This window comes from Triplophysa rosa, linkage group LG16 (assembly GCF_024868665.1).
Source record: "Triplophysa rosa linkage group LG16, Trosa_1v2, whole genome shotgun sequence".
NCBI lineage: Eukaryota > Metazoa > Chordata > Actinopteri > Cypriniformes > Nemacheilidae > Triplophysa > Triplophysa rosa.
This window is the reverse complement of record NC_079905.1, coordinates 2,961,605-2,986,371: the sequence shown is the minus strand read 5'-3', so window position 1 is coordinate 2,986,371 and position 24,767 is coordinate 2,961,605. Positions and strand designations below refer to the sequence as shown.

Below are 24,767 nucleotides of genomic sequence, written 5' to 3'. Positions count from 1 at the left end.
TTACAATAAATTAGTTACACTTCGAGCAGTAATTTACAAAAGCAATGTTGATTTGTCACTGTTTGTGCATAAATCACATGCTGTATTAAAGGTACTAAACTACAGTGTAAAAGAGAATGTGCTTTGACGCCATTGTAATATGTGGTTAACATGTTAACACGTGTCAGCATGTGTGGTCATAGATAAGCACACATGCATTGTATCATAAAGTAGCATGTGGTACAAGCCACAGCATAATCTGCGCTTTTTAGCATCTTTATCTGACTTTAACATCTTTAAACTAATCTTCTGTTACAATACATGCAATTTTAAGGTCTGCCTTGCTTCAAAAATCATGTAACCAATCCTAGAATCAAACTTTAATAAACGACACTTCTCTCAAACACCAGGGGGCGCAGTATGATAACTGTTATGTTTCTCTCATAATCAAATTGTGTGTTATTATTAGTTTATTTCGTCCTTTTAAAATTTAATTTGTCTTGTCCAGTTAAAAACAACGTGTAACAAAACGTATTTTGTAACTTGATTTACCACATAGCAAAGTATTTTAAAATTCTTATAGTTATGCCCTGAAAATTTTTTCAGAACGTTTTAAATGATATATCACTAACTTAAACTAATATTTAAAGACAATACCTGTTTAAATGCATAAATATTCATATGAAATATATGCTAACAATTTGTGATAACATTAGTTAACAATAACTGTCAACATTAGTTAATACACAGTGAATACGAACAATTGTTTTGGTAATAACTTGCATCAATAAATGCTGAAAATCTTCATACATTGTTAGTTCGTGTTATCTAATCCAATAGAAAACGTAAACTAAATGCTAACAATTTTTATTGTTCAAAGCAGTCAAAGTTAGCAGGCGAAAACAAATTGGGCGTGGCCTGCTTTTCGCACCGGAAGTGATGGAAGAATCTGCAGTAACCACAAGGTAAAGCCGCGGTCACATTGAAGTTTGAGCACGCAAATATTTGTCGCATGCAACTGCGAATATAGGCGGGAAGTAGGATACGATAGATGGAAACTACTGCAAGAATGGAAGAGAGTCGCTCCATGAGTAGAGAAAGGTCACGCTGTGACAAATCCATCTGGTCGCACGTCTTCACATGATGCGAATTCGCAGGTCAGAGTTCAGCTAACTTGAACCTCGGAACGCAGCGGCATGCGCAACTTTGCAGCAGAAGCTTGCGTTTCCGGTCTGTCGCATTCGCATGCGTATGAATGGAAGTCAATGGAGCGCAAAAAGACAGGTGTGACCGAACACTAAGTTTTAGTGCAGTAAATTCACAACGGTTATTATTCATTTGTCATTTAGCAGTTACGCGACCGTCGACTGCAAAGCGATTCGACATCGAGAATACGCTTCAATTTACTCATTGATGAATTCATAACGGTGGTCACGAGGCGCTACACGCACGTCATGCCCTTCATCCCGCGCAAAATCGCTACTCTTGCCACACCGAAAGCTTAGCTCGCGAGACGCGAATAATAATGAGACCATTTCTTACATTGCTCCGAGCGTTAAACGCTCGTTCACGCCATCAGAATAATAACAATAAGCATAGGTATAGTAGGACTTGACAGTTCTCTAGTCTAGCTATCCTGCGCTGCTCTATCAGCCAATCATTTAGGCTTACAGGAAAGCGTATCTTTGCGTAATTAATATTCATGAGCAACTGCCGAGTGTGATGCTGTATGGCCAATCTTACATAGGCCTACTCATTTTCAGTGCTTCTTCTTTGCTGCCCAATATTTAATTCATTTTACCCACATCACACCTGACATTTGCCATTTATGTTATTGCCGCTGTTATATGTTAAATATTTATTTACATTTTCTAGCTCACTTTGAAGGTTCCACATTTGTGGCATGATCTGCCTGCTGCTACAAGATCAGCAGATTCTGTGGCCATCTTTAAGAATCGGCTGAAAACACATCTCTTCCGTCAGCACCTGACTTCTATATCTTTTCTACTCTATCTATGTATATAAAAGAAAAGAAAAACTTAGCTCTGTACACTGTAGTAGGCTTTGTGAGACATGTTTTTTTGCACTTATGCTTTTTGTTTTCCTAATGTTGACCCGATTGCTTCCATTGTTTACTCAACTTGTAAGTCGCTTTGGATAAAAGCGTCTGCTAAATGACTAAATGTAAATGTCAATGTTAAACACGTGCGGTACATGAGGTAAACATTGAATTAACTCCGTTATAAATGCTTTGGTGCCCTCGCTTTTTAATGCTTTTTAATTTAATATATAATGTTGTAGAGCTGCTAAGCTTTCGTAAAGTGGGAATAAGAAAACACAACCTCTGATCTGCACTTTCACTCTTCTGGTCCCGTGTCGTCATTAGCCAGCGCAAGGACTGCTGCAGCTTTGAGATGCAGTCTGGCAGGCGTTTGAGAAATACTGCAGGTTTTTCCCTTCGCTGGTTTGCACTCGTTGACCTGCATGTGGGAAATAAAGAGCAGCGCAGGCTGCAAAACCAGACAACAAGACTTGATAGTCAACGCCGCATAACTATCAGTGGTATTCCTAAGGAGAAATTTCACCACAAACTAAAATGACTTGGAAAAATTTGAAGGAATATCCTTTAAATTTAACAATGACTAAAAGGCATCATGAAAATTAAAGGGTGTTTCATGGCGGAAAATAAATCAAATGTGTTTGACTGGACATGCAGGGTTTTTTTTCAAAGTTGATTTGTTCCCAAGCTGTATATACAGTATAGTCCTTGTACAAATGCTGTTCATCTCCTTAACCAAGATGTTAACCAAAAGAAGGATGACGGTCTATTAAAATTTAATGAATTGCAGAAAGTAACGTTAGTTTTCAGTCCACAGGCCTGTCAGACCAAAGGACTTTACAACTGATGTAACATCTGGGTCGGACTCGGCTACGCTGTTGGTGTAAATGGGTTAACCCACATTCCACAGTAAGTGTTCATGGCCTAGATCACAATCAGGATTAAACTCAGGTCCGATGCAGTATACCACTGATAACCAGTAGTTTATGAACTCAGAACTCAAATGAGCATCTTGCACCTTTATTAAACCTGGTATAATAAAACAAGCTTTTCTCAGTTATTCTAAACAGTGTATAGCTGCATGGATGAACGAAACCATGCAGATATTTAGTGTTTGAAACAATAAATAAATAAATAAATAATGTAATGGCACACAAGAACAATAAAAAACATTAGGTCATAAATAGATTGTGGCTCTTGGCAAACTGAAAGTGAGTTTGAGAATGAATGAATCTAATCAGAGTTTTCCTTCCGGTTTGATTAATGACAGCATGAAACGAGTAAAATTGTTTTTAAAGATGAGATGGTTCAGGGGTCTCTGGCACTATTTTGTTAAGTTAAAAAGTGTATACCACACCCAAAACATACAATCCTAATACATAAATACCATTATTATTATTTCTGTACATGCTTATAGAATATAGAAACATATATTCTACAGGTGAAGTCATAACATTTAACTTGCAATATTCTCTCGTTGGACTGTAATTCTCACATAAAGTGTATTTACTTCCCCTCGATTAAAATGTGGTGATACCGGGCTTTCTGTGATTTAATGATGAACCATCTAGAATTGTGGGTGGGAGGCTGGGAGCTAATGCTTTGCTGATTTATTCACTGCTCAAATGAAATAACAACTGTCACAGAGCTGTAATTTCTTAAAGTTTTGGGTGTGAAACCACAAGGCTCTAAAATGCTTGGGTGTTACCTTTACAGAAATGGCGCGTACAGCACTGTTCTCAGCTTCTCTCTACAACTCCAAAAAGATTAAATAACATACATAAAGCAAATCTATTTAGCCCAATGGATTCTGAAGTCTTGAAAGTGGTTGGGTGACATGAATGTTGTAATGTAAAATGTCTCCACGGAGTGCTTGGAACACAGAGACTGACTGTTTTCAAATGATTTGCTAGTTCTTTTTTATCTATGTAAGATAAGAACGAACAGATCCAGAGATGCCAATCACAGTCAGTGTGGAGGTCAACAGACGGCGATTTAATGCATTAAATACAAACAGATAAAAAAGGAATCAAGACTGATATCAGCTCTGGATTAGCATGATCCTGCATTGAGACAATGTCATGATTCCTTTGCATTAAATGCTAACAAACAATATGGGATACAGTAATGTTGTCTTTGAGAAAACAATGGTTAAAAGAAAATGTTAAAGTGTGTAAAGCTGTTTGGACGGATATTTTTTGCAAGCATCCATGTATTTGTGCGTGATGTGAACATGTAACCATTTCACCCTGGTGTTTCTGAGTCAGACCTTTTTGTTCCCGTTTTCTCTGTTCATAACTTTGGTGTTATTTAACTGAAGCTTCTGTCCTGCTCTACTGTTGAAGCAAGGCTGTTATGAAAAACCTCAACTGGGTAAATGTAAATCGTATGCTATTATTGATAAGAATTATGAATTATTGTTTGTATAATAGTCTTGCGCATCTTTTTGAAAAAACCATTTTGAGAGATTGATGTGATGATTTATTGCTGTTACACTGTTTTAATGTTGACTTAAGTATTCAAATAATTTCACTGAATTGAAACCATAGGAATGCAGTTGTATGATCTGTGATTTCTGCTCAGCTGGAGGCTATGTAATTAATTTTGAGTGTTTTTCTATTGCGTTCTTTACAGAGAATTACAGGTCACTTATTTTAAATTTAACTTGACGGTGAAAATGATGCAGTGTTTGCTTTCAGTAGTGATAGATGAGAATTCTGATATGTGAATCTGTCTTAAGCATGTTATGTTTATAAATGATGATTGTTAAGTTTGTATTCAACATACGTGATGATTGAACAAAAAGTTTCTCGTTTCTGAATTACACGAACATTTATGCATTTGACAGATGCTTTTATCCAAACCCAAAATGACTAACTGTGTATTCAAGTACTTAGGCAATGGAATTTTAAAATTATACATATAATGTATTTGATAAAAGCCATTATAATATAGCGAATAATACAGTAGATACCAATATTTATTTAATTAATTAATTAAAAAATGTATTTGCTTAACCCTTCCATGGTGTTTATTTAATAATTTATTTAAAATTGAATTAACTTAACCCTTGTATGTTGTTCATGTTTTTGTTACTCTGCCAATGTTCGTGGGTCCCATTACTCTTTTTTGTAATCATACAACCATAGAAATTTATGCAAAACTACTTCTATAAAATGATGTAATACTTTATCCCAATTACAAGCAACATAGACAGCATATGGTTAATATTTGTCATTTACTTTTATTAAAACACTTTCATAAAAAAGGGCTTTTGCTTTTTCAATGTACTAAAAGTAAAACATCTATTTGTGGTTAAAACAATTGCATCATTTTTCAGTAAACATTGAAAACTATCCTGCAGACACCTAACCTGCCAATTCAATTGTATTAAATGGTATAAATTATTACAAAGTCCAATGTTAATGCCTGTAGGAACTGGAAAGATCTTCAAGAATTCAATGTGAAAAGTCATTTGTATCCTAACAGCATCTTCTCTCTCAGACTCTTTCTGCAGCACAAATGGCTCCAGTTCTTCTGCTGCTGTCTCTTCCTCTTGCCCTCTGCTGTCAAACGGCCCCCAGCACCGCATGCGAGAATCTGCCTTTCGTACCCGGGCATAATTTGGTAGGAGAGGGCTTCGATATCGTGCGAATGAAGACCACCGGAGCCTTCGTGGTGGACGTGCTGAACTACATGACTGGAGGGGACCACGGAAACTGCACTTTGTGTGACAACACACTGCTCAATAAGAAGCAGAAGTTGCCGGCGTCTGTAGTCGACTGGCGCATCAAGGTTCAATGTCGCCGTAGTCTCAGCGCCAAGGTGCACGAATCCGCCAGTTCGGTGCTTAAAGATACCGCCACTTCTACCAGCGTCAGCTGGAAGGTTGGCTTGAGCGTGCCGATGGTGGCGGGCGTGGCTGTGGGTGGCACTCATTCAAGTGCCGCCAGGTTTGCCAAGAGCCACGCGTCTCAGGACAAGTTCTCCTTCACGAGCCACACCTTCTCCTGTCGCTATTACTCGTAAGTTTGCTCGTATATGTGCGTGTGTGCGCGGAACTGCTTATTTCAATCACAAGTGAGTAAATTCATTTGGGTTCTCATTTCAGATTCCGTCTCCACGCTCAACCTCAGTTGACCAAAGAGTTCAAGGGTTCTCTCAACACCCTTCCTGCTCAATTCAACAGTAAGTCCGAGGCGGCCTACAACCACTTCATCTCCATCTACGGAACGCACTTTCTGCGACAAGTCGACCTGGGTGGTCGCGTAAAATCGACCACCGCCGTGAGGACCTGCAAGGTCGCGATGACGGGACTTTCGGTGCAAGATGTGAGCAACTGCTTATCGGCAGAGGCGTCCGGAGTCATAAAGGGTGTGAAGGTGAGCGCACAGACGAGCTACTGCAAAGCCAAACAGCAAAAACTAGAGAGGGGCAACAGCTTCAGCGCATCTTTCTCTGACCGCGTCAGTGAAATAATGGGAGGCAACGGCGAGGCTCAGGATATCCTCTTTGCGCCAAGCAACAAAAGCGGGTATGGTGCGTGGCTCAAGACGTTGAAGACATTGCCGGGCGTGGTGTCCTATACGCTGACCTCACTGCACATGCTGGTTACACACGACCCGGTGAGAAAAGCCAGTTTACAGGCGGCCATTAGTACATACATAACGAAAAGCGCTGTATCCATTTCTTGCCCTTCCAGTTGTAAGGTGGGCCGGCGTAACGGTAACTGTGCGTGTAAATGCAGCGGCCATCAACGTGTTGATAGTAATTGCTGTCCAAGCAAGCCAGGAGTGGCAACTTTGAGCGTGACCGTGGTGAGCGCCGCAGGACTGTGGGGAGACTGGTTCTCTAAAACCGATGGTTATGTGAAAATATTCTACGGAGGTGCGGCGGATACGACCCCTGTGATTTGGAACAACAACTTTCCTCAGTGGAACCATAAGCATACCTTTGGAACCGTGGATCTGACGGAAAGAAAGTGAGTAAATGCTAAATGTCAAAAATGTGTTGGGCTATTTGGGCTACAAGAGACAAATTTTGTATGCGTAAAAATAATTATCATAATTTTTTTTATCTTCCAGACCAGTGAACTTTGAGGTGTGGGACCGCGATAACCGCTGGGATGATGATCTGCTGGGAAAAGGTGCTATTGTCCCATCTCAAGGCACCAACGTGCAGACACGGATGAAGCTAAAGCATGGCACTCTTCTGGTCTCCATTACTGCAAATTGTGGTCCGAGTCTTGCAAGTTCATACTGTGAAAAATATGCCCCTGCACCAGATAGCGTCAGTACTCTCACCGATTACAACCCCTTCAAACCAGTTTCATTCCAAGAATCTAATGGTCTTCCTGAAAACACTTTTCTGTAAAAAAACATAATCGTTTGATTGTAAAATAATCTAAAACTTGATGTAGAACTTAAAGTGCCAATTAATGCTAACTAATGTATTTAAATAGAACAAATATTTGACAACAAAGATAAAAATTTGACTACATAACTTTAGATTATAAATAATTCTTGACATCCCTTAAATTACATTGTCAGTATATCTCTATATATTTTCATTATTTAGTTAGGAAAGTTACATTAAGTTACATTTGGTGGGGGAACAAAGACGTTTGACTGGGGTGGAGTTGGGTCAGCGTTTATCTTTTTGACAGTGTTGGCATCCACACACAAGGCGTCAACCCACTGCTGCAGTTTTCAAAGTGCATGTTGACAATTTTCCAAATTAATTCTGAAAAGTAAACGCATAAGAGCGTATAGATGAGGAATTACGTGAATGAAAGTGTTAGGGAAAAAATACAAAAATAATAAGGAAAAATATTCAAATCTGATGTGTGATAAACTGTATGTATACTGTTCATCAGATATATAATTTTGTTGGGTATTTACCATGAGGACAGAAGATTATTCTATAATTTTGATTAAATGTCTTTGTAGATATTTTAGATTAAAAGCAAGGGAATCCTTAAACATCTAACCTTAAAATATAAAATTTTACTTGTATAGCTGATGCAGTAAATACCAACAATCCCAATAGATTTTAGGATGTGTATGGCGTTAACATAAAACAATGTCCAAATATCACAGTATTTTATGCTTTTGTACAATTTTGTGTCGTATCATGTATTTAGTTTCAATTAAAATGATAATGTCTAGAAAAGGCTGAATGTGGAAATGTCAAAATGGCTCCTGTTACATTTTAATTTCATCATTCACTGTAATTGGTTATATGTAAACTGTAAGTGTAACAATATCTGATATATATTTTAAACATTACACAGATACTGTATATTTTCAATGCATCTATATTAAATAAATTTAAAAGACAAATGCTTTTAGCACGTCAAATGAATTATCTGTGATTAAAATAAAGTTTAAAACAAAGTGGGTTTGTGAGCCAAACAGCACCCCCTTTAGGAGAAAGTTTGCTGATGCAGATGCTGACCACTACAGTTCAATTCAACAGCCCAAACGTCCGAAAAGCTGATTTGATAAAAATATAATTGAGTAAAATGTGATAATAAAGGCCTTGAATTGAGATGACTTACGTACATATTCATATTTCTGTATGGTGAGGTTTATAAATGTAAAGGTCTGTGATCAAGACATCCAAAAAACAGCACCGTTTCATCTTTGGAAAAACTAACCATGGTTTTATTATAGTAAAAATGTAGTACGCATGTTTTTATTGAATCAATTTCCATGTTGTATTACCATACTTTTACTACAAACGTTATGGTTAAGCTGTGGTAAATTTGTGGTTACTACAAATAAAACCAAAAATTATAGTAAACCATGGTTAATTTTCATTGCTTGCGTATATATTCCCGCATATCTCCACCCTTCTTAAGTATAAGTAAGTGTATAGGTTTATATATGAAACAGTATGTTCTCCAATGCGCCATACCCCTTATTCATTGCCCGCATCAGAATAAAACGCACGCACGTCGATCCTTTCGTCACCCCCTCTGTTCGTGCAACGCGGTGTAAAAGACGAAATTCCGCCCCTGCCTTTTCCATTCCGCCTAAAACAAACTACAGTTCCCTAGTTATCATGGGAAACGCGGGGCAGTTACGCGCTGCGGAGACGCGCTGTACAGAAAGCGAGAGGAATGGGGGAGGGGCGGCAGGTAAAGAGCGAAAGGGATGGCGAGGAGCGGGCGGCGCATGCGCACACGCGCTCCCATCCCTCCGCATCGCTCCCCTCCCCCCACCTCTTTTTTTGCAGCATCAGTACCGCGTTCGGAATCGCATTCGTGTGCTGGAGTCAGAGCGCGCTGCGGGGCATCACTGCACCGCCACGGAGGACGCACCATCACTGAACCAGGAATAGGGAAAGGGGGAAAAGGGCGTGAAATAGCGCAGAGGGGGAAAACAGGGAAACCCGTTGTTGAGAAGCACCCAAATCTGTGGAAAACTACAGACAGGAGCCAGACGCTTGGTAATAAATACACAAACGCAGCGGAAATCTCAAGCGACGTTTTTGGCCAGCACGGCGGGGAAAAATGAAGGATCGCACGCAGGAACTACGAAGTGTAAGTCATTTCTCGCGTTTCCTCCATGATGATGCCTTATCGCTCATCTCCTCCCTTATTCTCCGTCTCCTCACCGCAACCGGGCGTCAGCAGATGACTGCTGCTCGCTCACGGTTGAGCATTTATGGGCATGGTACGCTTTCAATATTTTTTTTCCAAATTCCCTTCTCCCCTTTTCTTTTTATCGATGACTATAATTACACATGGAACTGCCCATCGTATCGCACATACGTTGGGTTTTTAATATAGGTACTTACGCCCGTTCCATGCGCGATGGATGGTGTATCGATTTATCGATCAAATCGGGTTATATGGCGTAATTCGCGAAAAGAGCCCCCCACATTAGCATGCATTGAAAGAGACTACCTTTGATACATGTCGCCCAGGAGTGTGATCTAGGGTATAGGCTGCTGCGGACAGTTATCCTTAACATCGATACGCACCATCTCAATATCCAAATCCATGATTACCGCGTGATTAAATATGAATTCATTTTTTATCAAATAAAAACTACATTTATTTCTATTGGATTGGCTTTCCATGTTGTACGAGCTCTTAACTCTATTAGATATTGAAAAGGGCTCTGCACCAGGGAATTTTGTGCACCTCTACACTACATCTCCATCCTCCTTCCTGAATGCATGTAACGTTCACCAGACGCATTTGAATCATTGGGTGGGATATGCGACTTTTGCAGCATGCATTGTTCCGTTCTTTGCCACTATATTACATATGAAATGCGTTTACGGATGCTATATTGTTGCATGCATCGTCAGACGGAGCTAAATGGATACAACATGGCCGCCAAAGTATGTCTATTTGTGGTAGACACGGTGAACGACTTCATCATTTTTACTTTATAGCCTTATTAAAGGTGGGCCTTAAGGCGTTAATGCGTCGCTCGAGCATACATTTTCCGTCGCCGGAGATGAATGAAATATCTTAAAGGAAACGCCTGAACCCAGTGCACTGCACTTAATAGCGCGCGTGTGTGATGCGCGCCCGAGGGAGCGAATGAAAAATGGACATAGAGATGTACATTAGCATGTTCGTGTTGAACTACAGTAAAGTTGCACACATTTGGATAAAGACATGCACCTTTACTATTTAGGTGAGCCACTCGCAAGTCATTTGTACCAAAGCCCAACCAGAGCCCGAGACCTCCCTTATTCCCCCGGAGACCACTGCAGACCCGGTGCATCTGATAACACCCTTTTCTTATCAGACGTATAGCATTGATGTGTAATCTACGGATAATCGGATTGACTGAATTTGCAGTTATACGTGATGCGCGTGCAGACTCCCCAAATGACGCGTGCAACGCACTCCGGCTTTTAAACATATATATCTCGCTCGTGAGAGGTGTTAATAGCTCAACGCGGATGTGATGCGACGTGATTGGGCAGTAATCACATTTTATGTAATCGTCAGCATAACTGTGACGTATCGGTCGCGCGGTGAGGGAGATGTACGGGTTACTGTGGGCGTGCGCAGGGCGCGCGTGTCTGTGCATAGCGGAGACAATCAAGGATAAATCACAGAATTCACTGACCTTGCCCTTTTCCATTTTAGGATTCATTTGTAACTGTAGCATCCTTATAGCCAAACAAGGGAAAGACCTTATTTTACATGATGAAGTGATTATGGATAAGATAATTGCACCCTTTGGAAAATTAAGCATGGTTTTATTATAGTAATAGTGTGGTAGCCATGTTTTTAGCCGATTAATATTTGTATTACTTCAAACATCATTGTTAAACTGTTTGTGTTGTTGTTGTTGTTGTTGTTGTAGTGAAACCATAGTACAATTGGGGTTAATGTTGTTGTACTAACATGGTTACATATAAATAAAAAAACATTGTTAAATTTCATAAGGTTAGCCTTTAGCATTATGTTTAAAGGTGACCACAGTTTTAATTCGACATCACAATATGAAGAGTTTGGTTCCAAAATGAGAATATCATGTTTTTTATGATGTTATCATGTTTTAATTGTGTTTTACTGTGTTGGTTCGCTGTATTTTTATGTTAATAATTAAGTTATTATGGCTTAAATCAAAACAAACCAACTGCAGTTTGGTTGATATTAATTGGAATGCACAATAAAAAAACATGATTTAATTTTTTTTTTAAAACGGAGTAATCTCCGTTTTAATTTTGGAACCAAACTCTTCATATATTGACTGCATTTATTGCTTTTTTCCGCACTTAATGAAGACATTCCCTAATAGGTTTCTTTAGAATGCATGGTATAAATGTTTTGTCAAATGTTACATTTTAACGTCTAAATTATCTGGTTTAATTCAAGTCTAAAATATAATTTAATGTGATTTATATGACTAAATCAATCAAAACCTTTAGATCACACCAACAGAAGAATTTTCAGTCATCTACATTTAACTAGTTTAGTTTGGTTATTTTCATATGATTTCATCAATATTCATTTCTTATCCCATTGGTTTCTTTTGGCAGCTGTCAGTGATAGATTGATATGCTATATTATATTTTAAAGATTAAATAATATGTATGAAGACACAAAGCAATCATTCTGTACTCTCAAACAAGCAGTGGTGGCCAACAATGATTCTCTTTAAAAACAATTTCATCTTTGGACTGGATATAATCACAGTCCTTTTTTTATTTAAAGCACAGAAGTGTTTTAAATAAACTCCTGTTACTAAACATGCACAATGTATCGATGTGCTCTGCTGTGCCCTGTGCTGTCCTTGAGAGAGAGACAAGGCTGAATGTCTCTCTCTCTCTCTCTCTCTCTCTCTCTCTCTCTCTCTCTCTCTCTCTCTCTCTCTCTCTCTCTCTCTCTCNCTCTCTCTCTCTCTCTCTCTCTCTCTCTCTCTCTCTCTCTCTCTCTCTCTCTCTCTCTCTCTCTCTCTCTCTCTATCCCTCTTAGCTCAAGCTTTAGATGTGAAGACATTCAACTGTCAATGTAAATGAACTTTAATTGCACAGATTAAGTCAGACACAGGTTATAAGAAATGTGTTTTTTGTGCTTTCACAATAGCTAAGAATAGTTCAGACCAGTCAAAAGTTGTTTGCCAGACTCCGACTCGACGACAAGATCTGTCTGGATGTCGTTGCTTGCTGGATGTTGTTAAATTAAAGTGAAAAGCCTCGTTTTTACAAATGTCATGTATTCAAACGTAGTCCTAAAATAATATTTGTTTTGGAAGCTGTTGACTGTTATAAAGTGATGGATCAAAATGATATAGAAGATGACATAAAGCAGGGGTATTCAGTTCCAAGAGGTCCGGTCTTTATATGTTCTTCCAAACGGAGGTCCGGACAATATGTTTTTTGAAAATAAATAAATATTTAATCAATTTAGCCCACTTGGATATCAGGCCATTTATTTTATATTTTGATATCCACAGTATGTGTATGTATGTAGGCTCTGAGGCTTTAGGGGAATGCACTTGTAATAGAAGTATGATAATTAATATTTGTAAAAAAAACTACTGACAACAAATGTAATGTAACAATTAAAACGCTCTCATCATAAACAGAAAACAAATTTACTTACTAAATGAGCCTTTCCATGCCATTAATACCAGAACTACTTCTATCTTTAAATAATTTCCCAATTAGAACGTTGTTCATTACAAAATGTGACCCTGCTTGTGAAAACCCAGCGAAAGTCTTTTTACTGTTTTCTACATAAAATCATCCTACAGAATGTTCTGTGAAAATATAACAACAATATCTTCAACATTGACTGAATAGTGTCATTTTAAAGATTGAAATCTTAGTGAAATCAATGCTTGAAATCAATCTTTGATGCTTGTAATCTAATAATGAATTCGATTATGAGACTTTAGCCTTGGTTTTCACAGGGTCACAACTGTTTACATGCTGATCAATAATGCTAAATGTAGATAAAATATCACAAATCTGGTCGAAAGGTTGGAGACATAGCAAACTGACATTTAAAATTGCTGCATTTTGTTTACTGTTGTGTGTCCATTTACCTGCTCTGTGTGTCTGCACTACTGTTGTTAAAATGAGCACGTGTCTGCAGCTCTTCATGCGGCTCGTCTTTGGTGGGAGAGAAGCAGCGCGCGCGGAGCAGAAAGGGTTCAAATGCAGCGCGCTTGGCACTAGATAAAGATATTAGAGGATATAGTGGCATAAGATAAACAACCGAAATAGTCAAATGTTTTAGTTGTTTTATTAGGCTGTCTCGCGGTCCGGATGTAACGAAGCAAAGGTCCGGATCAGGCGCGTGGTCCAACCAATTGAGGATGACTGACATAAAGAATAAGTTTCATTATCTTGATTCGTTCCTTCAAAGAGAAGGCCACATAACCTCATAATAGGCTTTAAATAATGTCTTTTCACTTGTGCATTATTCAATCTCAATGCATTGGTGCTGTCCACATATGATTTGTGTATCACTTTATTAATCACGATATCCAAAGTATTATTTTGTGAGGTGTGACATGGAACACTGGCAGCCTGAGATTTACCACAGACGAGAGTCCGAGACATCACACACAGTATCTCATCCGGTCGAGAGAAGCAAGAGACACATTGTGCTAAATATGAATGATAATTGAGTGCTAATGGAACCCGTAGACAGTCCAATTCAGCCACGATAAAAACGACTCTAAAGCCTTTTTTGGTCCGTCTACAGTCATAACTGTGATATATTTTCTATAATGTATTTATACTTGTGGCAATGCATGATTTCTTGTATGTAGAAGATCAGCTGTGAGATATTCAAAATAGTTTTTAGATGAAGCAAAGGATTAATTCTCTGCACAGATGGAACAGAAGCAGGGGAGAAATCCCCGGTAGCCGTTGGGACACGCAGGGAAAGTATCCGAGTGATAAGACGCAGCTGACTGCGGCGAGAGCTCAGCTCACGGGGAAAGTGAACGCAGTGGGTGTTTGTCAGCCTACGGGGCGGGAACAGGTAGATAACAAATAGAGAATAGACAGATGGGGAACTACACGACTATACGGCCGATGCCCAACGACCAACGCGACAAAGAGGTCACAGCAGGTCAGGGATAAAAGTCAGTGGGGACCAATAGAAAACACTTCTGGTACAGTGAGAGCTTGCTATTTTTAGGACAAAATACAATGGAGAACTTCTTCAGCCAATCACGGTGCAGGCAGCTGGGAAAGAGGAGGGTCAAACAAGTTCAGATGAAGGAAGAAGCTGTGATGGCCAGAGGTGCCGTAGCAGTTGGGTTTGAATCGAAATGCCATTTTGTTGGGAGATAAATTAAGGCTAGGGATTGGGTTGTGGGGTTATTGGTGTTTATGAATGGAGGGTAGATTCGCTGAAGTGCAAGAAATGAGTAAAACCGCTTCCTGATACTATAAAATGAATTTCGCGTGCTGACACTTTACAGTCGGGTCGGTAGCATAAACTAATTTTGTTGACTCTATGGGCATATAGATGCTGAGCGGTACGTGATGTAGTGAGGATGCTTAAGATGAAATTGAATGATTCCACTTGAGACTGTACAGTTTTTTTTTAGCAGAGTGGTTCGACTTTTTAGGAATTTATTCTGGTTGTAGTGTATTTGCTGACACAATTTTCTACAACTAGAACAAAAGTATTTTCATGAGCTTTAAACTAAACAGACAACAAAATAGAAGTGAGCAAATACAGTTTAATGGGTTTTTATGACGTGAAGTTTTGAAAGTTTGACTGCGTTTACTTTGGCACACAGTGAATTTGAAATTTAAAGCTCTTTGTCAGAAAGAGTTTCTCTTTGAAAACTCGTAAAGCACAGCATGATGTCTATTTTACTATTATATTATGGAAAACCAGTCAACCTCACCAATCAGCTATAGTGACATCACCTTAAAAATGTGGAAATGGATTATTACTTTAGTACATTATTGACCATAATGAAATGCTTCAACAAAACAGAGTGTTACGTCTTTCATGTTTTTTATATTTAAGAGGTTTGAGAGGTATTTGGATCTCTGAGCAGCATAGCGCCCCCTATAGGCTGTTAAGTTTTTTCACCCCTTTCTTCTGGTTTTAGTTCAGTTGGCCATATGGTGAGTGGGAGTGAGCTAAATGGCTGTTTGTTTGACTTCATTATTGTAATTGGTGCTGTGAAATGAATATGAATGTTTGTTGGTACTGCTTTTACATTTGCTTATATTAATGTCCTCAGTGAACTTGCAATGCAATAACAATTACAGACCTCAGGTGCAGATATGAGCTTCGTAAAGAACTTAATGATTCGGCTTCTGATCGTGAGTCCACTTAGCATTTCCAGTTCCTTATTCATTTAATTAACACTTATTCAATTATCGCTTCTTTAACTTTATTTTCAAATACAACTATACTTCTTATATTTTGATTAGTATGTATTTTTAACTGAATAACCAGACAGTTGTCACAGAGATTGAGTTTGAAGTTCTCATGGCACAGTAACTGTTCTCGCTCCAAATCGAACGTAATGACTCGCTGTTCAGTGAAGTGGCTCCGCCCGATTCAGTCAGCCATTGACTCATTACACTGATTCAAACCAATAATTCATTAGACTTAAAAAAAAAACGTTGTTTATTTGTTGTTTTCGCACTTTACTGTTGTTCAGTATCTTACTGGATCTGACTCTAAATAACATTAATTGTACGATGTTTTTTTTCAAATGTTTCAGATAAACATCATCTATCTAATTTTACATTTAAACATAAAAAAAACGTTTTGAAGGAATCCTAAAATTTAATCAGAACTATGATAAACTTATGATTAGCAAGAATCACATTATATCAGCATTCTAAAGCCTTTGCAATTGTGCACATGGAATTTATTGTTACTTGCTATGGAACATGTTGTCAGTTAACCTTAAAAATGTCTGGATCTAAATGAAATTGGTTTATTTAAAGGGGTCAAATTGCGTGAATACGTGTTTTTCTGTGTCTTTGGTGCGTTATAAGCAGGGCTGGGGAGTAACGAAATACGTGTAACTTAGTTACGTATTTAAAATACAAAATTTGAGTAACTGTATTTCATTACAGTTACTTTTTAAATGGAGGTAATCAAATTACAGTTACATCCGAAAAGTATTTTAGATTACCAAAGTGATTACTTGGAATTTCAATGGCATTTATTTCATTATAACTTTATATTAACTGTATAGGCAATGAATGTAAACAGCAAACAGTGATTCTCTGACTCTGACATTCTGCAAAAGCATCCCAAACTACAGTTCTGCCCATTTTCATGCCCCTCGCAGAATATGCAAAATGTGAATAATTTTAACAAAATAAGAGATCTGGGCTCACAGAAATTGCATATTAATTTTATTTAGTACTTTTCTGAATAAGCTATTTCACGTAATAGAAGTTTTCATATACTTTATTACACAATTTGAGCCAATTTATATGAATTGCCACATAAAAAATTGACATACCCTTGAATCTTTAATGTCTGTGGTTACCTGAATGATCAACGACTGTTTTTATGTTTTGCGAGTCACTTGTTTAAGTAATTTGTGTAGGTAATTGCGACTTTTTATCTCAGAGTTCTTTTATCTCACAGTTCTGACTTTTTCTCACAATTGCGAGTTTATAACTCACAAATCTGATTTATTTTCTTAGAATCGTGAGAGATATACACTCACAATTGCATCTGTCAGTCCAATGAAAGAAAAACACTCACTTTTTTCTCAGAATTGCGAGCTTGAGAAAAAAACTGTACTTACTATACAAATGTCAAAATTGCGAGATCTCACAGTTGTGAGTTTTTCATGCAATTCTGATTTCATAACTTGCAACTGCGAGTTTAAATCTTGCAATTCTGAAAAAATAAATTTTGTTTTTTTATTTATTTTTTAATTTTTTATTTGAAACACAATGCATTCAGAGAAAGGGGGTGAAAGTGTTTAAACAGGCCGATGTGTAAAGATTTTTTATTTTGTTTATAAATAATATTTTTTTCATTTATTTCTGCCGTTCACATTAAGCATGTATAACCACATGTTTCCCAAGACAAAATAAGTACATTTTGCCTCCAATTCAAAAAGGTTTACACACCCAAGCTCTTAATGCATTGTGCTGCCTTTATGAGCATCAGCATTTTTCCTTTTCTTTTTCTAAGATTGTGTGCTTTTTTGCTTTAAGATATATTGTGGAAAACTAATGTTGTTTAAAATAAAATGCTTTGCATTTACAGAGGAATTGTTAAGTGGGAAAATCTGTCAATAACATCAATAGTGTTGATCCATTCTGAAATTGATTCATTTAGCTTTTCCTTTTCTCTTTTGAAGAACTATACACACGTTTTTTTACATTTTTTAAACATTGACTACAGTATCCTCAAGGTAAACATGGACCTGATTTTGAGGAAATGTAGAAAGCTCAAGATGATTATACAAATGAAATGAGCAAAACTAAACTCTTGGTTCTGCTCAAATCTTCCCAATATTGCCTTATTTTAAGCAAAATAATCTGTTGTAAGCAGCGTCCTGCATCACGCTGAAGCCGGGTTAATTACAGCACGGCCTTAAAAATTCATGAAGACTGAATCACACGTTTCTTTTTCTGACCTGCGGTGATTTAACTGCATTCTGTCCTGCCCACAAAAACACAACCCCGGTGGCTATTTTCTTATATCTGTAAGATTTGACATGATTTAAAAAGTTACGGCAGGATTTCTTCTGTAAATTGACTGCAGACGGCAGATGAGTCAGCGTGTTTGTCGTTTATTCTCCAGTAGTTTGCTGTCATTGGACACAGTTTTTATTGTGTAATGAGTCAGAGTCATTATTGTGTAATGTGAAAAAACGGAGGCTATTCCGATGAGAAAACAGAAAGCAGTTTTATAAATGGTGCGAGGTCGAGATGTCAGTCTCAGTCTCGCCCTAAAATATGAACTCTTGCGGCTCTCTGAACTTTCAGACACGTGTCTTCTTGACACTAAACATTTTTATGTGTTCTAAAAGTCGGAATTCTTTAATCGTTTGTTTGGTTTATACCAAAATAAATAGTTGTTCAATTGTTTTGATATTCTGGACCTCGAAAACACTGTCAGGAAAAGTTGATCTAAATTGACCTTTTTCAAGTTTTTTTTACATAAGCTTTTGTAAAATGTAAGCTTTAAAATTGAAATGAAATATAAATATTTAAGAATGAATCACCTTAAAATAGTTGATGCATTAAAAACATATTTTTTTCAAATAATCGAATAGTAAAAATGGTCTTAACTTGACAATTTGTTTGTGTCAGATTACATTGGTGACATGGCGAACAGCATCGACAAAAAAGTAATATCATATAATTCTGTCCTCTTACACTGTAGAATGTTTTTTTTCTGTGGCTCTCTCTTGGTCTAGTTGCCTTGCTAGAAGAATATTGTACGAGCTCAGTATTATCTGTCAATCTGTTTCTCACCGTCTGTAAGATTATATATCGTCCCTGCTGTTATTTCAACCATTACAAAAACTTCACTTCTGCATTTTATTTTTACATTTACGCATTTGGCAGACGCTTTTATCCAAAGCGACTTGCACTGCATTATACTATACATTTGTTTCTAAGTATGTGCAATCCCTTGGATCGAACCCATGACCTTGGCGTTGCTAACGCCATGCTCTAACCACTGAGCCGTAGGAAAGTTTTACAGATTTCTTTTCCCCACTTTATTACTTATTTTAGTATTTATCTTTTATAAAGATGTTGTGTAGCCATATAATGAAAATCATGTTTAATTTTAATTTAGACTGGTTCCTGTAACATCTGCATGGATTGATTTTTGACCGCATTCTCCTGTTGTAGATGTTCTTCGGATTAACATATATATGGTTTCGGTTCTTTGACAAAGGACTTTAATAGCCTGTTCTCCGTCTCTTTGGTCTGTTGTTATTAGCCTCGGTTTATGGCACAGTTGAACTGGGGATAACCCCGTCCCTTGGGTGGAAAGGAAACCACATCATGTACTTATAAGAGACAACGCATAGACTGAATGCATCATGCGTCATTCTCTATTACTGCCTATTGTTCTCTTTCCCAACTACATTTTTCTCCGTAAAGCGGTCTTTTAGAAGAACGTGTTGCACGACAAATGCGGCCCCTCAAATGTTTTCTATCCCAGAATGCACCACTCTGTTGAAAGAATCTACGGTGTTAGAACGTGAGGGAATGTAATTTGCGTCCACTTCGGAAATATAATCGCATTTTCCACCCTTTCACGCCGTTTTATGTTTGTCAACACCCCCTAATGCAGTATTACGAGGCTAAAGGAGGTCTAATGGCATAACCGGAGGTTCGAGAGTTTGATGCCCGTGGCCGTCGGCCATCCCCAGCACAGATGGGCCGTCGGCGGGGATGCGGGATTCTGGCATTGTTGCATTACCCCCGCACCTGGTTTTCCGAAGCATTATTCCGATAGCATGGTTTACTTTTAGGAGGCCCTCCATCCGTCATCAAATGTCTTTTTTAAATGTCCTTTTCGATGACAACTTCTTCCGTATCGTTCTGGCTTCCCTTCCCCCACCACTCCCTCTCTCCCTGTGGAGGTCTATGTCTCTCGCTCCTCTCTCTCTCTCTCTCTCTCTCTCCCCATCCCCCTCTCATTGCTGACCCTCCCCCCTACAGCTGCACACTTCTCTTCCTCTTGATTCTCGCTGCCACACGCTCGCTTTTTGCTTCCTAAGCGTGCTCTTTACTGCTGCATCCCATCCGAGGGCTTTTTCCAGTGGGTAAATAAAACAGATGAAGAGAAAAACGGAAAACCCCACTTGAGCAATTCGCTACGTTCTTAAAACTGATGGATGCAAGTGCATACGTCAGGATTTGGGGAATTGAACAAGAAAAATATGTCAACGTTTTAAGGGCCATATTATTTCAAATGAAATATAGCTGCATTTAAAACCACACGCAAGAGGACATTTGTATCGCTTTGCCGTTACTCTTTCATAGCTTAAGAGGTTTAGTTCTCTCGTGTGTCATTGAAGGATCAACGTAGTGTCCTAAAATTGTTTAAAACAGACAAACGAGACAATCTTTCAAGCGAAGAGTATGGCGGTGTAAAATGAATGAAGATCGTCGAGGTCAAATAATCTGGAATTGGGTAAATGAGAAATGTTTGAGTTCTTATTGAGATCGTTGACTTGACGAATCTGGGCTCAGTTTGAGACCTTGAAAATACAGTTGATATCAGAGAGGTTTTTCTTTCTTATGGATGTTGTCACAATAACAATACCTATACATCATTAAGAATAATTGACAATGATATGCGTCTTCTCGTGTCTGTTCTGTGAATCTACAGGCATAAAAGCTGAAGTCGTGCGAACGTGTGTGTTTGTATTCCGATCACTGTGCGGGTACGACTACGCCTGCAGTCTAATGTGAGGACAGCGTTATTGCAGGCACAATGTCACGTCCCCTCGGCTGCACCACCCACCAATCTGTAAAGCTGCTTTAAAACGACGCACATTAGGACAAAGCCCAACCATGACAAAATGGCTTCCCAGCTGGCTTGAAAAATACACCCACAAGACACATATTCTGCACTATCCACTTTAATATTTCATTCAGTCTTTACATTTATTTCGTTATTGGTAATCGTGCACGAGGTGGGTCGGGTTATAAATTCTGGGTCACTACATCTCGTGAGTAGCGTAATAGACTCGGTCCGGCGGAATCAGCTCGATGTAAGACGGTAAATAGCCGTGCCAACAAACTTCATTTTATCTTGACAGCCTAAAGGGGGCCTTCAATAATTGAAAGGCAAAGATCGGACTCCTGATCTGTTTATTCTGATTCATACCACGCAGGAAACTATCCTGATGTTCTTTCTAGACGAGTCAATTACCTGAGCCTGGGGTTGCTGGTGAAATAGGGCAACAGGATGCTCTACTGGGATTTCTCACAATCTGATTGAGAAATCATAATAGTACATAACGCACAAAAGTGAGAAAAACCACAAAAGTGGTTTTTAATGTTCTGACATGCAACAGGTTCCCATAAGAAAGAAAAATCTCAGATGAGCTTTCTTTAATATCTCAATCATTTCTCTTAGACATCAGCGGGATTAAATGGAGAGCAAACATAAACTTTGCTTACGTTTTTTTGCACGTCTCGGATATTTATTGTGAGAAAAAGACCCAGAAATCTCACAAATGCATCCAGAAGAGATCTCAACAACGTCTCAAACTGAGCTCAGATTTGTCAAGTCTGCAATCAAAGTCAATATTATTATATAGATCTCAATATGAACTCAAACATTTCTCATCAAATGTACCCAAATCCAGATTATTTTATCTCTACAATCTACAATTATTTGACACCTCCATACTCCTCGGATGTCCAATTCACAGTTTTTCAGGAAATGGAAAAAAAACACTGTACTTTTAAAGTGATTAAATACTGTGTTGTCAAAGTTGAAGAACACTTTTGAATACTTTTATTGGTTAGATATTTGCAAAACCCAGTGACAAACACAAAGGTTGACTAATAATAATGATTTATGGCAAAAAATAAAAATCACCAAATATGGAGAGGTTTCAGAAGGACAACAGTGATTTTTTTTTCTTTTTCTTTCTCCAAAGCAATTTCAGAAGAAATCTGTCAAATCTGATTTGACTTAAATTAAACTCAACAGAGAACTCCATCAAATTTTATTCTGGTTTGATGTATTGTAAAAATATACTAACTTTTATATAAAATATGCTAAGTTTACCCATATTAGATCAGTCTCACTAAATAATATAAACCAGCTTGATACACTTGAATATACATAGCTGCTGGTTTTAACATTTTCCAAACGTACTACATCTGTCATTAAAAAAGTGAATATTTTTTCTTCATATACGATAACCAAAGCTGAGCCCAACATCCCTGTGTGATACGTATAAAACTTTTTATGGTTAAGGGTTCAAGTCAGTCACCTAACTTTCCTGTGTGCCTTTTTTCCCAGCATATCAATAACATCATTAAGCTTGCCAGCTTTTAATAATGAGGAGAAAATGCTACTGATATCTTTTGTCGTTGACATCAAATGCTGGGCGTCCAATCAAACTCAAAGTATTTTGGCGTGAAAACTCACCTGTCACTTGAAGCTGCTGTAGCCAAATGAAGCGGATGCCAGCATGGACAGATGTCACTTGCCCTCATTTTCAAAAACCATGGAAAAAGTTTGTAAGGTAAAAGAAAACATGACCCATATTAAACATGGCCATGTTGTTCTGTATGCATTACAAAATTATCAGTTCACTTAATAATAGCATAGTGCTGAGTCTATGCAGTTCATTTAAATAATTTATTCCCTATTTGATTGGATCGTATTCAAGGCATTTTGTTACGGGTTGTCCGATGTCAAATCTGAAACAAAATCCGGGTTGAGGCTGTCGTATGTAAACGGTTAATCTGTGATATGTGCCACCCATTTCCTAGGCGTTGAGGATATTGAAAAAGGATATTTAGCTCATAAAATATGCAGTTTATTGACTTACATAACATTCGGCATGTGGTTCCTAAAGCTGCATTCTGCTTGTAACTAAAACTCATCTCTAAATAACCGGTTTATATTATTATAAAACCATCAGTCATTGGCTTTGCGGTTACATAGACTAGCATGACCTTGAGTTGCCTTATGGCGTTTTGCATTGGATCTGTCATAAATGTGGAGATGAGTAGATGTGACATATAAGCAGAGTTTAGTGTTTTTTTTAAAGGAAAAGTCATTATACAGAATAATGTCAAAAGGAACACTAGGAATATCTATATTTAATGTATCTATATTTGGCTTGTAATGAAAGAAATGTCCATTTGTCCCACACCTGCCTCGAACCATAAAGGACTTTGAGCATGGATATGGATAGTCTTTATCGCTCTTATAATGAATAAATCCTGAGCTACTGTAAAGAAATAGGTACAGGGAAATTAACTATTTTTAAAGCCGTAAAGCGTTTTTTAGAGAAAATCTCCGGCGTTTTTACATTAAATAAATTAAAATCAATTATTTCATCATTTACTCACCCTCATGTTAATTTAAACCTGTATGACTATTACTATTTTTTTGCAAAACACAAAATAAGATATTTTGAATAACGTTGAGAACCAGACAACACTGACCCCCCATTGACTTCCATTGTATGGACACAAAACCACCAAGACATCTTCTTTTGATTGCCACACAAAAACGAGTCATATACAAGTTTTGAACAACAAGAGGGTGCATAAATGTCAAAATTTAGATTTTTGGGTGAACTATCCCTTTAAGAGTCGGAATGTGAGCAGTAGCGGTGTGTTATCCCTGTCAGAACAAATCAGGTCATCCAGTTCATAATATAAAAATGATAAATTATGTGTGGGTGAATAAATTATGGCAATTTCTTATGTTTTCATAGCAACTATATATAAGCCTCGAATCTGTTATACACCCACATATTGTGAGACGGCACAAAATATATCTAAAACAATACCAAAGAATGTCTCCCTATGCTCTTTCTGAGCATACGATCCCTTGTCATTCAACCACAACAGAGATGAAAAGGGATACAAATTGTTTATTGGTGCCCTGCTGTGACCCCAGTCTAACATGGTAGGAGATTTATCGTCTCCCAACTCTTCCCCCAGACCTTATCTGTGCCTTCCAGCTTTGTAGACACAAAATGTGTCCTCCGAAATCAGCCATCAAGCACCCTCGCGCAGTCTCGCTGCCGAGAGGCTCCGCTGCCCAGATTCAGCCCTTAAATGCAGAATCCGCGGGGCCTGCCCTGCTTCTGCCCCTGAAATCTGTTGCTGTAGACATTTTTGGTGAAGGTCATAAGAGACTGGTACTGCTTTCTAGTAGCTCAGTGGTTAGAGCATGGCGTTAGCAACACCAAGGTCATGGGTTCGATCCCAGGGATTGCAGATACAAAAGATTTTTTATAGTACAATGCAATGTAAGTCACTTTGGATAAAAGCGTCTGCCAAATGCATAAATGTAAATGTACTGCAGTAGCATAAACATACAGAACACAGGGGAGCCAAAGCCACTCCCCGTGAAACCAGATGCTGAGGCAGGGGGGAGGCAGGGCTTGGGAAGGGAGCGGCCAGATAAGAGGAGAAGCAGGAGAGTAAACATTAGCGAGGCTGATGAGACAACACGGGAGCCGCTTTCTGACGCTCGGTCATTGTGCTTTGACATGCGATTCTCCCGGCGTGGGGAAACGTATAGAATGCGGCGGTTAAAACAGAAGCGGGGGATAAA

At 38.2% G+C, this 24,767-nt stretch overlaps 2 protein-coding genes across 8 annotated transcripts in view; both read left to right on the top strand.

Annotated features, from left to right (window-relative positions):
• Positions 1-909: 909 nt before the first annotated feature.
• On the top strand, positions 910-8,381 carry prf1.3 (perforin 1.3). 7 transcript variants are annotated; one of them, XM_057354549.1, is made up of 5 exons: positions 910-944; positions 2,849-2,947; positions 5,543-6,063; positions 6,150-7,019; positions 7,123-8,381. In XM_057354549.1, the coding sequence occupies exons 3-5, from the start codon at positions 5,561-5,563 to the stop codon at positions 7,409-7,411; spliced, it is 1,662 nt and encodes a 553-aa protein (XP_057210532.1). In that variant the 5' UTR covers positions 910-944; positions 2,849-2,947; positions 5,543-5,560; the 3' UTR covers positions 7,412-8,381. The 7 variants fall into 7 exon arrangements, with proteins under 7 accessions (XP_057210532.1, XP_057210536.1, XP_057210534.1 ...); XM_057354553.1 differs by having other exon boundaries at positions 920-1,136; positions 2,856-2,947; XM_057354551.1 differs by having other exon boundaries at positions 920-1,136.
• Positions 8,382-9,271: 890 nt separating this feature from the next.
• Positions 9,272-24,767, top strand: part of stx1b (syntaxin 1B) — a 40,050-nt gene continuing 24,554 nt past the window's right edge. The window contains exon 1 of the mRNA XM_057354590.1: positions 9,272-9,584. Within this exon, the coding sequence (XP_057210573.1) occupies positions 9,555-9,584 (30 nt within the window). The 5' untranslated portion in view covers positions 9,272-9,554. The remainder of the gene's footprint in view (positions 9,585-24,767) is intronic.

Bases quoted from the DNA above. Each gene is read 5' to 3' on its own strand.
- prf1.3 (XM_057354547.1), top strand. The intron at 6,064-6,149 runs GTAAGTTTGCTC...TTCTCATTTCAG, and splicing joins TTCTCCTGTCGCTATTACTC to ATTCCGTCTCCACGCTCAAC. The intron at 7,020-7,122 runs GTGAGTAAATGC...TTTATCTTCCAG, and splicing joins GTGGATCTGACGGAAAGAAA to ACCAGTGAACTTTGAGGTGT.